Here is a 17,199-nt window from a genome sequence, read left to right on the forward strand (position 1 = left end):
GAAAAGGGTAAAAAAAAAGGGACCTGGAGAGAGCATTCGAAGTGTTGCAAGGATGCTCTGCAATTATACATGGTCCAGCCTTACAAACATAATGAAAGCCTATATTATATTGCATAATATGATTGTTGAGAATGAAAAAGATACTTATGCAAAAAGATTTGCTCAAAACCTTAGAATACGAAGATGTAAAAAATGGCTTATGACAATCATAGTTGAAAAAAAAATTGTACCATACCATCAATTTTTTCAAAGAACTGCTGATTTTAAATTAGGCAAAAACATCGACAACTAAATCTATATGCACCCACCAAAATCCAAATACTAATATCCAACGTCTGTACAAAACACTCATCATTGTGTTTGGAATAGTGCTTCTTTTTTTTTTTTGAAAGAGAAGCTCAACCAAAAAGTGGAGCACAAAGGACTGCAGCATAGGAAAAACAAACAAACAAATGAACCAAAAAAGTGAAGCAACCGAAACAAATGTAGATATCCCATTGTCATCTCCGGTATTGCCATCAACAACAAATGGGATTTGCACCTAACCACTCCTTGTAGCTCAGAAAAGACAAGTTGATAATCTCCACAACCTCTTTTCCTTCATTCTGAAAAATCTTCCAGTTTCATTCCAACCATATGTTCCAAATGATTGCTCAAAACCACACCATCCATCTCTTGTGTTCCTTTTTCCTATTTGATATTTTTGTCCAAATTTCAAAATGCTCCTTCACCGTACCCGGACAAGCCCATTACATACCAACATATGATATCCAAGCACACCATACCTGCCACGAAAAGTTATAGCCAAGAAACAAGTGGTGATCATATTCAACACCTCTATTACATAAAACACATAAAGTATCATCTTGGTAAATAACCCCAAACCGACTCAGTCTCTCCTTTATATTGACCCTGCCAGTCAAGATAACCAAACAAACAACTCCATTCTAGGTGGAACAAGCGCTTTCTAAATTGTCCTAGTAAAGCCATAGCTTGATATATCCTCCAAAACCATTTCCACCTGCAACACCTGCTCAAATGAGTTAGTAGAAAAAAATACCTTATTTATCATATTTCCACACAACTCTATGCTCTCTGCCATATGCAAGTTTGACTAGTCTCAAAGTATGGTGAAGGTTGTTCACTAGATCCAACTCCCATTGGAATAGTTCTCACCTCCATTGGAAGTTCCATATCCAAACTAACCGATCCCAAAACCCACAGACCCCTATCACTGATCCTTTTTAGTTTGAATCTGAGAAGAGTCTTAGAAAACGACCTTTCAGACAACCTTCATGAATCCAAACATCCTTCCAAAAATGAGTACGTCTCCCATCACCCGCCTTCAAAGACAAACCAGTAATGATCTTCTGCCTAACTTCTTGATTCTTAAACTGTAACTGACAAATATCCTTCCATGGACCGTCCTGAACAGGTAAATCCTAGGAGGACAAAAGCTCATTTAGATTCAGGTTATTATATGAGCAGACCACCCTCTTCCACAACATATGCTCCTCCTTAGAGAATCGCCACCACCACTTAAACAAAAGAGCTGTGTTGCGAATCATAGCATCCCCAACTCCCAACCCGCCTAATCTTTTAGGAGCCTGCACTACCTCCCACTTAACCAAGGCCATACCATTCCTTCCATCCTCCTTACTCCATAGAAATCTTCTCTACAAGGAAATCAGTTTCTCTGCAACAACCTTCAGCATCTTATACAAGCTCAAATAATAAACCGAAAGACTATTCAACACAAATTTGATAAGCACCAAGTTACCAACTTTATTAACTGCCTTGGCTTTCCAGAGGCTAAGCTACTCCTCCACCTAGTCTATTATTGGCTTCCATGTCTTAATCAGCCTTGGGTTTGCACCTAGTGAGATCCCCATATATTTAACTGGAAAAGTGGCTTGCTTACAGCCCAACACACTACACATATGTTGTACCCACTGCTCACCACAGTTAATAGAAATCAAGCTAGATTTATCAAAATTAATACTTAAATATGACATCAACTCAAAGCAACGAAACATCCTCCTGTAATTCTTGATGGTCTCTTCCTCGGTAGGGCAGAACAAAATAGTATCATCTGCAAACTGAAGATATAACAACTCAATATGATCTCTCCCAACCAACAATGGCGATATGCATCCATTTCTGACAGCCTCTCCAATCATCTTATGTAGGACATCAACAACCAGTAGAAATAGAAATAGAGACAGAGGATCACCTTGTCGCAGGCCCCTTTCCATCTTGAACGGCTTAGACGGCGAGCCGTTTATCAAAATTGACATAGAACACATACTGACACACTCCATAACCCATCCCCTCAATTTCTGTCCAAATCCCATCTTCTGCAACACAAGGTCAACAAAATTTCACTTAACTCTATCATATGCTTTTTGGAAGTCTAACTTTATTATTGCCGCTTCCTTCTTCCTCAGTTTGATCCACTGAAACGTTTCGCATGCGATAAGAGCCCTATCATGAATTTTCCAACCCTTGACAAATGAACTCTACATCTCACCTACTATCCCTAGCATAATTTCTCTCATTTTCCTAATGAGCATTGATGAGCGGATAATTTATACGCTTTTTGGCATTGTTTTTAGGTAGTTTTTAGTATGTTTTAGTTAGTTTTTATTATATTTTTATTAGTTTTTATTCAAAAATCACATTTCTGGACTTTACTATGAGTTTGTGTATTTTTCTATGATTTCAGGTATTTTCTGGCTAAAATTGAGGGACCTGAGCAAAAATCTGATTCAGAGGCTGAAAAAGGACTGCAGATGCTGTTGGATTCTGACCTCCCTGTACTCTAAGAGGATTTTCTGGAGCTACAGAAGCCCAATTGGCGCGCTCTCAATTGCGTTGGAAAGTAGACATCCTGGGCTTTCCAGCAATATATAATAGTCCATACTTTGCCTGAGATTTGATGGCCCAAATCGTCGTCCCAAGTCAGTATAGAAATTCTGGCGTCAAAACGCCAGAACTGGCATGAAAGCTGGAGTTAAACGCTCAAACTGGCACAAAAGCTGGCGTTTAACTCCAAGAAAGGTCTCTACATGTGAAAGCTTCAATTCTCAGCCCAAGCACACACCAAGTGGGCCCCGGAAGTGGGTTTCTACACTAACTATTCTAGCTTACTCATTTTCTGTAACCCTAGGTCACTAGTATACTATAAAAACTACTTTTAGTGATTCATCTTGTACCTCATGACACTTTACACGTTTCATATTGTATTTTTGATGGCATGAGTCTCTAAACCCCATGATTAGGGGTGAGGAGCTCTGCTGTGTTTTGATGAATTAATGCAATTACTATTGTTTTCCATTCAATCACGCTTGCTTCTATTCTAAGATATTCATTCGCACTTCAACCTGATGAATATGATGATCCGTGACACTCATCATCATTCTCACCTATGAACACGTGCCTGACAACCACCTCCGTTCTACATGCAATCAAGCTTGAATGTGTATCTCTTGGGTTTCTAATCTAAGATTGGAACCTTCGTGGTATAGGCTAGAATTATTGGCGGCCATTCCTGAGATCCGGAAAGTCTAAACCTTGTCTGTGGTATTTCGAGTAGGATCTGGGAAGGGATGACTATGACGAGCTTCAAACTCACGAGTGATGGGCGTAGTGACAGACACAAAAGGATCAATGGATCCTATTCCAGTATGAGTGAGAACCGACAGATGATTAGCCGTGCGGTGACAGCGCATTTGGACCATTTTCACTGAGAGGACGGATGGTAGCCATTGATAACGGTGATCCACCAACATACAGCTTGCCATGGAAGGAGCCTTGCGTGTGTGAAGAAGAAGACCGTAGGAAAGCAGAGATTCAGAAGACAGAGCATCTCCAAAACCTCAACTTGTTCTCCATTACTGCATAACAAGTATTTATTTCATGTTCTTTTACTTTTTACAATTAAATATGAGAATTATTGATATCCTAATTAAGAGTTACAAGATAGCCATAGCTTGGTGTCAATTGCATGCTTTTATTTTCTTTCAATTTTTCGAATTTGCATGTTCTTAGTTCTTTCTTGATCTTTAAAAATTTTAAGTTTGGTGTCTTCTTTGTGTTTTCCTTCAAATTTTTGAAAATTTGTGTTTGATTTTCTAAAAATTTTAAGTTTGGTGTCCCTTGTGCTTTTATTTACTTAAAAACTTTTCAAAAATTTGTTCTTGGTGTTCATCTTGATCTTCAAAGTGTTCTTGGTGTTCATCTTGACATTCAAAATTTTCTTATTTATTCTCTTTGTTTTGATCTAAAATTTCTAAGTTTAGTGTAATTTGTTGTTTTTCTCTTTCCTCATTAAAATTTAAAAAAAAAATAAAAAAATATCTTTTTCTTATTTTACTCATAAATTTCGAAATTTTGCATTAAATTAGCCAAAGATTTTCAAAATCATATCTTTTTTTAGTCAAGTCAAAATTCTAATTTCAAAAATTGATCTTTTCAAATCTTTTTCAAAAATCAAATCTTTTTAATTTCTTCAATCATATCTTTTCAATCATATATTTTTTTATTAAATTGCAATCATATCTTCTCAATCATATCTTTTTCAAAATAATTTCCAATTATATCTTTTTGATTGCTAATTTCAAAATCTTTTTAATTAATTAATTAATTTAGTTTTCAATTTGCTTTTATTCCATTTTCTTCTAATTTTCGAAAATCATATCCAGAATTTTTCAAATCTTTTTAATTAATTAGCCATTTTAGCATTCGAATTATTTATTTATCTTTTTACTTTTTCTCTTAATTTTCGAAACTTTTATTTTATTTTTCATTTATTTCGTTTTATTTTATTCGGTTACTTCTAATTAAATAAAATAAAAATTTTAAAAATATAATTTATTTGCAATTCATATCAATTCTCTTTTCTCCATCATGGACATAAATGGAATTGAACAGTCCAGAAGGACTCTGGGGTCATATGCTAACCCCATTACAGCTGCATATGGGAGTAGCATCTGTATACCTCCCATCAAAGCAAGCAGTTTTGAGCTAAATCCTCAGCTTATTATCCTGGTGCAGCAAAATTGTCAGTATTCCAGTCTTCCACAGGAAGAACCTACTGAGTTTCTGGCACAGTTCCTACAAATTGCTGACACAGTACGTGATAAAGAAGTAGATCAGGATGTCTACAGATTGTTACTATTTCTATTTGCTGTAAAAGATCAAGCTAAAATGTGGTTAAATAACCAACCCACAACAAGCATAAAAACATGGAGACAGTTATCAGACAAATTCCTAAATCAATTTTACCCTCTAAAAAGGATGACACAGCTAAGGCTGGACATCCAAGGCTTTAAACAAGAGGATCATGAATCCCTTTATAATGCCTGGGAGAGGTATAGATGGATGCTGAGAAAATGCCCCTCTGAAATGTTTTTAGAGTGGATACAGTTAGACATCTTCTACTATGGGCTTACAGAAAGAGCTCAAATGTCTCTAGACTACTCAGCTGGTGGATCTATACACATGAGAAAGACGATTGAAGAGGCTCAAGAACTCATAGATACGGTTGCCAGAAATCAACATCTGTACTCAAGCAGTGAGTCCTCCATAAAAGAAGAGGCTAGGACAGTAACTACTAATCCTAATCCTCAAGAACAGATTGTTGAACTTAATCAGAAATTACTCCTTGTGACAAAACAATTAGCAGAATTTAAAGAGATGCTCCAGGATACTAAAAATGCTAACAAGAATATGGAAGCACAATTAAATCAGACTAGACAGCAGCTATCTAAATAGATAACAGAAGAATGCCAAGCTGTCCAATTAAGGAGCGAAAAGACATTGAATAAATCAGCTCAAAGTAGCAGAAAGCCAAGAAAGGAACAACTGACAGAGGATGACCAACCCACTGCCCAAAATCCCTCTGAGGACAGCAAGAGCCCAGAGAAAAATAATTCTGGCGTTCAAACGCCATAAAAGGGTAAAAGATTGGCGTTAAACGCCTAGTGGATGCCCACTTCTGGCGTTTAAAGGGAGAAAAGTTGGCGTTAAACACCCATTCCCTGCCCAGTTCTGGCGTTCAAACGCCAGAAAAGGGTGGGAAGCTGGCATTAAATGCCCATTCAGCACCCAATCCTGGCGTTCAAACGCCAATGAGGGATCAGACACCTGCAAGTGCTGATAGTAACCCCTCTAAGAAGGCTTCTCCAACCACCTCTGTAGGGAATAAACCTGCAGCAACTAAGGTTGAAGAATATAAAGCCAAGATGCCTTATCCTCAAAAACTCCGCCAAGCGGAGCAGGATAAACAATTTGCTCGCTTTGCAGACTATCTCAGGACTCTTGAGATAAAGATCCCATTTGCAGAAGCACTTGAGCAAATACCCTCTTATGCTAAGTTCATGAAAGAGATCTTAAGTCATAAGAAGGATTGGAGAGAAACTGAAAAGGTGTTTCTCACTGAAGAATGCAGTGCAGTCATTCTGAAAAGCTTACCAGAGAAGCTTCAAGATCCAAGAAGTTTTATGATACCATGCACATTAGAGGGTGCTTGCACCAGGACAACTCTATGTGACCTTGGAGCAAGTATCAACCTAATAGCTACATCCACTATCAGAAAGCTTGGCTTGACTGAAGAAGTCAAACCAACCCGGATATGTCTTTAACTTGCTGATGGCTCCATTAAATATCCATCAGGCATAATTGAGGACATGATTGTCAAGATTGGGCCATTTTCCTTCCCCACTGACTTTGTAGTGCTAGAAATGGAGGAGCACAAGAGTGCAACTCTCATTCTAGGAAGACCTTTCCTAGCAACTGGACGAACTCTTATTGATGTACAAAAAGGGGAAGTGACCCTGAGAGTCAATGAGGATGAGTTCAAGTTAAATGCTGTCAAAGCTATGCAGCATCCAGACACATCAAATGACTGCATGAGCATTGATATTATTGACTCTTTGGTGGAAGAGATCAATACAACTGAAAGTCTCGAATCAGAGCTAGAGGACATCTTTAAAGATGTTCAGCCTGATCTGGAGAAATCAGAGGAAATAAAAGCACCTCTAAAAATTCCTCAGGAAGAGGATAAGCCTCCTAAACCCGAGCTCAAACCACTACCACCATCCCTGAAATATGCATTTCTGGGAGAAGGTGACACTTTTCCAGTGATCATAAGCTCTGCTTTAAATTCACAGGAAGAGAAAGCACTAATTCAAGTGCTAAGGACACACAAGACAACTCTTGGGTGGTCCATAAGTGATCTTAAGGGCATTAGCCCAGCAAGATGCATGCACAAGATCCTATTGGAGAATGATGCTAAGCCAGTGGTTCAACCACAGAGGCGGCTAAATCCAGCCATGAAGGAGGTGGTGCAGAAAGAGGTCACTAAGTTACTAGAGGCTGGGATTATTTATCCTATTTCTGATAGCCCCTGGGTAAGCCCTGTCCAAGTTGTACCCAAAAAGGGAGGCATGACAGTGGTTCACAATGAAAAGAATGAACTGGTTCCTACAAGAACAGTTACAAGGTGGCGTATGTGTATTGACTACAGAAGGCTCAATACAGCCACCAGAAAGGATCATTTTCCTTTACCATTCATAGACCAGATGCTAGAAAGACTAGCAGGTCATGACTATTACTGCTTTTTGGATGGCTATTCGGGCTACAACCAAATTGTAGTAGATCTTCAGGATCAAGAGAAAACAGCATTCACATGTCCTTCTGGAGTATTTGCCTACAGAAGGATACCTTTTGGTCTGTGCAATGCACCTGCAACCTTTCAGAGGTGCATGCTTTCTATTTTCTCTGATATGGTGGAAAAATTTTTGGAAGTCTTCATGGATGACTTCTCAGTATTTGGAGACTCATTCAGCTCCTGTCTTGACCATTTAGTACTTGTTCTGAAAAGATGCCAAGAGACCAACCTAGTTTTAAACTGGGAAAAATGTCAATTTCTGGTGACTGAAGGAATTGTCCTTGGGCATAAAATTTCAAACAAGGGAATAGAGGTGGATCAAGCTAAGGTAGAGGTAATTGAAAAATTACCACCACCTGCCAATGTAAAAGCAATCAGAAGCTTTCTAGGCCATGCAGGATTCTATAGGAGGTTTATAAAGGATTTTTCGAAAATAGCAAAACCTCTGAGCAATCTGCTAGCTGCTGACACGCCATTTGTGTTTGACACAGAGTGTCTGCAGGCGTTTGAGACCCTGAAAGCTAAGCTGGTCACAGCACCAATCATCTCTGCACCAAACTGGACATTACCATTCGAACTAATGCGTGATGCCAGTGACCATGCCATTGGTGCAGTGTTAGGACAGAGGCATAACAAGCTTCTGCACGTCATTTACTATGCTAGCCGTGTTCTAAATGATGCACAGAAGAATTACACAACCACAGAAAAAGAGTTACTTGCAGTGGTTTATGCCATTGACAAGTTTAGATCCTGTTTAGTAGGTTCAAAAGTGATTGTGTATACTGACCATGCTGCTCTTAAATACCTACTCACAAAGCAGGATTCAAAACCCAGGCTCATAAGATGGGTGTTGCTTCTGCAAGAGTTTGATATAGAAATAAGAGACAGAAAAGGGACAGAGAACCAGGTAGCTGATCTCCTGTCCCGGATAGAACCAGTAGCAGGGGCATCCCTCCCTCTTACTGAGATCTCTGAAACCTTTCCGGATGAGCAACTTTTTGCCATTCAGGAAGCATCATGGTTTGCAGACATTGCGAATTATAAAGCTGTGAGGTTCATACCCAAAGAGTATAGTAGGGTGCAAACAAAAAAACTAATTTCAGATGCAAAGTACTACTTATGGGATGAACCATATCTCTTTAAGAGATGTGCAGACATAATGATCTGCAGATGCGTACCCAGAGAAGAGGCACAGAAGATCCTATGGCACTGCCATGGATCACAGTATGGAGGACATTTCGGAGGTGAGCGAATAGCCACTAAGGTCCTCCAATGTGGCTTCTACTGGCCTACTCTCTATAGAGATGCCCGAGAGTTTGTGCGTAACTGTGACAGTTGTCAAAGAGTTGGCAACTTGCCTCATGGTTATGCCATGCCTCAATAAGGGATCTTAGAGATTGAGTTGTTTGATTTATGGGGTATTGACTTCATGGGTCCCTTCCCACCATCATACTCAAACACTTACATTTTGGTGGCAGTAGACTATGTATCTAAATGGGTAGAAGCAATTGCCACACCCACTAATGATACTAAGACCGTACTGAAATTCCTCCATAAACATATCTTCAGCAGATTTGGCGTCCCCAGAGTACTAATCAGTGACGGGAGCACTCATTTCTGCAATAAACAGCTATACTCTGCTATGGTACGATATGGAATTAGCCATAAAGTAGCAACTCCATATCACCCACAGACAAATGGGCAGGCTGAAGTCTCTAATAGAGAACTAAAAAGAATCCTGGAATGGACTGTAATTGGCCATAGAAAGGATTGGGCAAAAAGCTTGGAGGATGCTCTGTGGGCATACAGAACAGCATTCAAGACTCCTATAGGAACCTCTCCATACCAGCTTGTGTATGGCAAGGCCTGTCATTTACCCATGGAACTGGAACATAAGGCCTACTGGGCAACCAGATTCCTAAACCTGGATGCTAAGTTAGCTGGAGAAAAAAGATTGCTCCAGCTGAATGAGCTAAAGGAATTCAGGCTCAATGCTTTTGAAAATGCTAAAATTTATAAGGAGAAAGCAAAAAAGTGGCATGACAAGAAACTGTCATCTAGAGTCTTTGAACCAGGACAAAAGGTTCTGCTCTTCAACTCTAGGCTCAGACTATTCTCCGGGAAATTGAAATTCCGGTGGAGGGGACCATATGTGATCACAAGTGTATCACCGTATGGATATGTTGAGCTTCAGGATATTGATTCTGATAAAAAGTTCATTGATAATGGACAGAGAATCAAACATTATCTTGAAAGCAATTTTGAGCAAGAATGCTCAAAACTGAGGCTTGAATAAAGCTCAGTCAAGGTCCAGCTAAAGACAATAAAGAAGCGCTTGCTGGGAGGCAACCCAGCCATTAGCAGGTTATTTATTTTACTTAATACTTAGAGAAGTTTAATATAAATTCTCTTCAAGATTAATCATCAAAATTGAAGGAATTCACAGAGTTATAGAAAGATTCAGCGCAAAAAGCAGAGAAAATGAGCTCCCTGGCAAGAAAACGCCAGTAAGGAGCATTTTGGGCGTTTAACGCCAGTAAAGGTACCATTTTGGGCGTTAAATGCCAGAATGGGTACCATTCTGGGAGTTTAACGCCAGAATTACAGCATCCTGGGCATTCAGAAAAATGCCCAATAACAAAGGATTTCTGGCGTTTAACGCCAGCCAGGGTACCTGGCTGGGCATTAAACGCCCACAATGGCCAACTTATGGGCGTTAAGCGCCAGAATAGATACCATTCTGGGCGTTTAACGCCAGAAAGACAGGGGGAAAGGATTTTGTTTTCCAATTCAAAATTTTTCAAATTTTCATGTTTTGACTCATAATTTTCTGCATAAACATGTTTCAATCTTTCATCATTCACCATCAATTTTCAAAAAAAAAAAATTCAACACTTTTCTAAATTTCTTTTCAAATTACCTTCAAATCCTTCCCAAATCTTCTTCAAAAAACTCAAGTATCTTTTCAATTTCTTTCCAAATCTTTTCAAACTCATCATATCATCTCTTATTTCTTAGATGCATAAACAAATTTTCAGATTTAACCTCTTTATATCCTTTTCAATTAAAAATCTCATCTTTTTCATATCATGATTTTATTTTCTTCCACCAATCATATCTCTATGTCATATCTCTTTCAAAATTTTCGAAATCCCTCCCCTCCTCTTATAAATACACATTCGGCCATCCCCTCCTCTCCACCATTCGAATTTGCCTCTCCTCCTCTCTCTCCCCTTTCCTTTCTTTTGCTTGAGGGCAAGCAAACCTCTAAGTTTGGTGTGTTTTTCCGTGATCACTGAGCTAAGACTCATCAAGATCATGGCTCCTAAAACAAACCAATTCAAGAGGCAAGAAAGAGAATACTCCAAAGAGTCTTTGGAATCAAGAGAGGTTCTTCACCAAAGAACATGCAGACCATTACCATAAAATAATGGGTCTAAGATCAGTGATCCCAGAAGTTAAATTCAATCTGAAAGAAGACGAATATCTGGAGATCCAAGAGCAAATTCGAAACAGAGGATGGGAAATTCTAGCTAATCATGAAACAAGGGTTGGAAGAAACATGGTTCAGGAGTTCTATTCAAATCTGTGGCTGACAGATAAGCAGAGAATAACTGGAACCGCCTTTCTTACCTACCGAACCATGGTCAGAGGAAGGATTATTTACTTCCATCTGGACAAAATAAGAGAGGTCTTCAAATTGCCTCAACTACAAGATGATCCAGAATCCTTTAATAGGAGAATGGTGAGAGAAGATAAGGGGTTGGACCAAGTTCTAGAGGATATATGCCTCCCTGGAACTAAGTGGATAACCAATTCAAAAGGTGTCTCAAACCAACTCAAGAGAGGAGATCTCAAACCAGTCGCAAGAGGCTGGTTGGACTTCATTGGGCGTTCCATACTACCCACTAGCAACCGCTCTGAGGTCACTGTCAAAAGAGCGGTGATGATTCATTGTTTTATGCTGGGAAACGAAGTGGAGATTCATCATCTGATTTCTTGTGAGATTTACACAATTGCAAACAAGAACTCCACTGAAGCCAAATTGGCATACCCAAGGTTAATTTCTCTGCTATGTAAAGATGCTGGGGTGAGGATGGGAGTAGATGAATTCATCCCAATCAAACACCCAATCACCAAGAAGTCAATGGAAGGACAACAAGTGCAAGACAACTCTATCAAGAGGAGGGCGCAGGAGTTCCTCCCAGAAATCCCTTAAATTGACTACCGGACCCGCCTAGAAGCATCTGTCACCAAGCTGCAAGAAGCTGTGGATCAACTTAAGAAAGAATAGCAGAATCAAAACTGCATGCTCTGTAAGCTGCTTAAGGAACAGGAGAAGCAGGGGCGTGAGCTACAGGAGCTGAAGCGCCAGAAGCTCTCCCTTGAAGGACCAAACACCCCATAGATTGAAGGAGTATCCACTGCTCAAAATCAAGGTTGTTGAGTCCTAACTCTGTGATAACCTTTATTATTAGGAATCTATTTTAAGAGTCATTTATTTTTCTGTTTTTAATTTTCTGTCTTCTATTATTGGTTTGCTCTTATATTTATTTTTGAGTCTTATTTTCATTCCATGATTAATAAAATTTAAAAGTTTATGTCTTAAAGTTATGAATGTCCTATGAATCCATCACCTTTCTTAAATGAAAAATGTTTTTAATTGCAAAAAGAAAAAGAAGTACATGAATTTCGAATTTTAAAACAGATTAATTATTTTGATGTGGTGGCAATACTTTTTGTTTTTCTGAATGAATGCTTGAACAGTGCATATTTTTGATATTGTTGTTTATGAATGTTAAAAATGTTGGCTCTTGAAAGAATAATGAAAAGGGAGAAATGTTATTGATGATCTGAAAAATCATAAAAATGATTCTTGAAGCAAGAAAAAGCAGTGAATAAAAAAGGCTTGCAGAAAAAAATTATATGCGAAAAAAAAAAGAGAAAGAAAAAGAAAAAGCAAGCAGAAAAAGCCAATACCTCTTTAAACCAAAAGGAAAGGGTGAAAAAAAGGGATCCAAGGCTTTGAGCATCAGTGGATAGGGGGCCCACAGGAATAAAATCCTGGCCTAAGCGGCTAAACCAAGCTGCCCCTAACCATGTGCTTGTGGCGTGAAGGTGTCAAGTGAAAACTTGAGACTGAGCGGTTAAAGTCGTGGTCCAAAGCAAAAAGAGTGTGCTTAAGAGCTCTGGACACCTCTAATCGGGGACTCTAGCAAAGCTAAGTCACAATCTGAAAAGGTTCACCCAATTATGTGTCTGTGCCATTTATGTATCCGGGGGTAATATTGGAAAACAAAATGCTTAGGGTCACGGCCAAGACTCATAAAGTAGCTGTGTTCAAGAATCAACATACTGAACTAGGAGAATCAATAACACTATCTGAATTCTGAGTTCCTATAGATGCCAATCATTCTGAACTTCAAAGGATAAAGTGAGATGCCAAAACTGTTCAGAAGCAAAAAACTAACAGCCCCGCTCATCTAATTAAGACTAATCTTCATATATGTTTTTGGAATTCATGGTATATTCTATTCTTTGTATCCTATTTTATTTTCAGTTGCTTGGGGACAAGCAACAATTTAAGTTTGGTGTTGTGATGAGCGGATAATTTATACGCTTTTTGGCATTATTTTTAGGTAGTTTTTAGTATGTTTTAGTTAGTTTTTATTATATTTTTATTAGTTTTTATTCAAAAATCACATTTCTAGACTTTACTATGAGTTGTTTTTCTGTGATTTCAGGTATTTTCTGGCTGAAATTGAGGGACCTGAGCAAAAATCTGATTCAGAGGCTGAAAAAGGACTGTAGATGCTGTTGGATTCTGACCTCCCTACACTCGAAGTAGATTTTCTACAGCTATAGAGACCCAATTTGCGCGCTCTCAATAGCGTTGGCAAGTAGACATCCTGGGCTTTCCAGCAATATATAATAGTGCATACTTTGCTCGAGATTTGATGGCTCAAATCGGCGTCCCAAGTCAGCATAGAAATTCTGGCGTCAAAACGCCAAAACTGGCATGAAAGCTGGAGTTAAACACCCAAACTAGCACAAAAGTTGGCGTTTAACTCCAAGAAAGGTCTCTACACATGAAAGCTTCAATGCTCAACCCAAGCACACACCAAGTGGGCCCCGGAAGTGGATTTCTACACTAACTATTCTAGCTTACTCATTTTCTGTAACCATAGGTCACTATTTTACTATAAAAACTACTTTTAGTGATTCATCTTGTACCTCATGACACTTTACACGTTTTATATTGTATTTTTGACGGCATGAGTCTCTAAACCCCATGATTGGGGGTGAGGAGCTCTGCTGTGTTTTGATGAATTAATGCAATTACTACTGTTTTCCATTTAATCACGCTTGCTTCTATTCTAAGATATTCATTCGCACTTCAACCTGATGAATGTGATGATCCGTGACACTCATCATCATTCTCACCTATGAACGTGTGCCTGACAACCACCTCCATTTTACATGCAATCAAGCTTGAATGTGTATCTCTTGGGTTTCTAATCTAAGATTGGAACCTTCGTGGTATAGGCTAGAATTATTGGCGGCCATTCCTGAGATCCGGAAAGTCTAAACCTTGTCTGTGGTATTCCGAGTAGGATCTGGGAAGGGATGACTATGACGAGCTTCAAACTCATGAGTGCTGGGCGTAGTGACAGATGCAAAAGGATCAATGGATCCTATTCCAGCATGAGTGAGAACCGACAGATGATTAGTCGTGCAGTGACAGCGCATTTGGACCATTTTCACTGAGAGGACGGATGGTAGCCATTGACAACGGTGATCCACCAACATACAGCTTGCCATGGAAGGAGCCTTGCGTGTGTGAAGAAGAAGACCGTAAGAAAGCAGAGATTCAGAAGACAGAGCATCTCCAAAACCTCAACCTGTTCTCCATTACTGCATAACAAGTATTTATTTCATGTTCTTTTACTTTTTACAATTAAATCTGAGAATTATTGATATCCTGACTAAGAGTTACAAGATAGCCATAGCTTGCTTCAAGCTGACAATCTCCGTGGGATCGACTCTTACTCACGTAAGGTATTACTTGGACGACCCAGTGCACTTGCTGGTTAGTTGTGCGGAATTGCAAAAGTGTGATTGTGATTTCTTGCACCAAGCATCTTTGAAATTACCTTATACACAGACCCGACATGCTAATCAGACGCAGATCTTTGATTTCCTTAGCACTAGTAAACTTGGGGGCCAGTGCCACCCATGTGACATTTGCATCTGTCGGAAACCTGGAAGATTGGAAGATGCCCAGTACCGCTGCCGTGAATTCAGAAACAATTTCATCCCAACACTTCTTTATGAAAATCATGTTGTACCTATCATTTCCTAGAGCCTTGGAAGATTCACAATCCCACACTCCCTCTTTAACCTCCTCAGGTGTTAGTTCCATCTCTAAAGCCAAAGCATCCTCCTCATTGGTCATTTCTACCAAACCATCTCTAAAACCCACCATAGAAGACTGCTCTTGATTATATAAACCCTTATAAAACTCCCTAATGGCAATCTTGATCCTAGCTTGATTTCTTATCAGTCTTCCATTAATAATCAGAGCATCAATTCTGTTATTCCTCCTTCTCGCGGAAGCTAAGTTGTGAAAATATCTCGTGTTTTTATCCATGTGCCTCGCATGCCTAGACCTCGACATCTGCTTCCAATGTAGTTCTTTCCTCACATACCATTTCTCGCAGCAAGTAACTAGCGCCTTCCTTCTTGCTTCCACTATTCCATCATAAGTCCCGTTACCGACGATGTCATCAATCTTCTTAATCTCTTCCTCATATTTCATGATTTTCTTGTCTATATCACCAAAATTGTCTCTATGCCATATTTCCAAAGGAACCGTCAAAGCCTTCAATTTATCGGTGAATTGCACCTCTTCTAACCCTCTCAATTCCACCTTGACCATTCTTAGAAATCCGTCATGTGTAAACCACAAATCTAGACTTTGGAATGGCCTCGGTCCGTCCCTTAGCCTCTTATCTTCCACTATAATCAGGCAGTGATCTGACAAACCCCGTGGACCACATCTTAAGCAATCTCTAAAAATACCTCCAGCCATTCCAAACTAACCAAAACTCTATCAATACGGCTATAGGAACGTCCTTTGAACCATGTAAACTTGCAGTCAGTAATCGGTAAGTCCACCAAACCCATGTCATTTATCCAATCTTTCAAATCTTGCGCCGACGGAGGTAAGCCATCAAAGCCTCGCCTTTCCTCCACTTGTGTAATCTCATTAAAGTCCCCCAAAAAACAACTAGGACCCTGAAACAAACCAGCCACATAACTCAATTCCTCCCACACAACAAGTTTCTAATCTCTAGAATGCGCACCATAGACCAAGAAAATGGCACAGTCAATAGAATTCTCCGACAAGACTCCTTCAACACACAACCATCTGTCACCTTTATAGCAATTTTTCATTCTAAAGAAATCATCATCCCACATTAACAACAACCCACCAGATGCACCTTCAGACCCCACATACTCCCACCCTGCACAACCATTTTCCCAAATTTTTAAAACATCAAATCTTGTCACTAACTGTCTTTTAGTCTCTATGAGGCGTAACATATTCAACCTATGTTTCCTCTTAAGGTCTTTCACCATTCGCATCTTCCTATCACCCCTTAACCCCCTAACATTCCATGAACTAACAATCATTTTAAAATATTGGTACACACCTTATTGTGACATTTGGGCCTGCTCCGTCTTACTTTAGCCTTTTGTTTTGCCAATCTTCTTCTCTGAGCAATTTTTTATTCTATTCTTGTAGAATAGCCATAATATCATCTTCTTCATTATATAGCATTGCTCCTTATTTCTTTGCTAAATCTCAGGTCCTTTGATTTTCCAACAGTTGCTCTTCCAATCTTTCACACTCATTACTACTGTCCTCATCATCACTGGCATGTCCTTCTTCCCTCATATGGTCCTCTCTGTCCCCATAGCCCTCTTCCATATTCTGAACTAGCAGATTTCTGTCACCAAAAGTATCGATTCCCAAGTCTTTATTAGCTAAGTTTGCATTAGCACCACCACCAATTTGATGGCCGGCACCATCACTGTGTCCCTCGTCAGCCCCTACGTTCACGTTGTCGTCCCCATGTACCCCCTCAACTAGTGTCACAGTGTCACCAACCAGTGCAACCTAATTTTCTAAAGTACAGCCCCCTTCCACCACCATTTTAGCTCCTCTTCTGGCAGTCTGATGAGTGGATATTTTATATGCTTTTTGGCATCATTTTCATATAGTTTTTATTATGTTTTGTTTAAGTTTTATTATATTTTCATAGGTTTTAGTGTAAAATTCATATTTTTGGATTCTACTTTGAGTTTGTGGGTTTTATGATGATTTTAGGTATTTTCTAGCTGAAATTGAGGAGTTTTGGCAAAGTCTAATTCAGAGACAGAGAAAGAATTGCAGATACTGTCAGGATCTGACCTCCATGCACTCGAAGGAGCATTTCTGGAGCTACATAAGTCCAAATGGC

General features: G+C 39.2%; 1 protein-coding gene across 1 annotated transcript; it reads right to left on the minus strand.

Moving 5' to 3' along the window:
* Positions 1-14,822: 14,822 nt before the first annotated feature.
* Positions 14,823-16,369, minus strand: LOC107611390 (uncharacterized). The gene is made up of 3 exons (XM_016313322.1): positions 16,046-16,369; positions 15,755-15,970; positions 14,823-15,602 (listed from the first exon to the last, which is right to left on the minus strand). Exons 1-3 carry the CDS (start codon positions 16,367-16,369, stop codon positions 14,823-14,825), a joined length of 1,320 nt encoding a protein of 439 aa, XP_016168808.1.
* Between the last annotated feature and the right edge of the window lie 830 nt (positions 16,370-17,199).

Source organism: Arachis ipaensis, chromosome B8 (genome assembly GCF_059453495.1).
Source record: "Arachis ipaensis isolate K30076 ecotype BB chromosome B8, ASM5945349v1, whole genome shotgun sequence".
In the NCBI taxonomy this organism is placed as follows: Eukaryota; Viridiplantae; Streptophyta; class Magnoliopsida; order Fabales; family Fabaceae; genus Arachis; species Arachis ipaensis.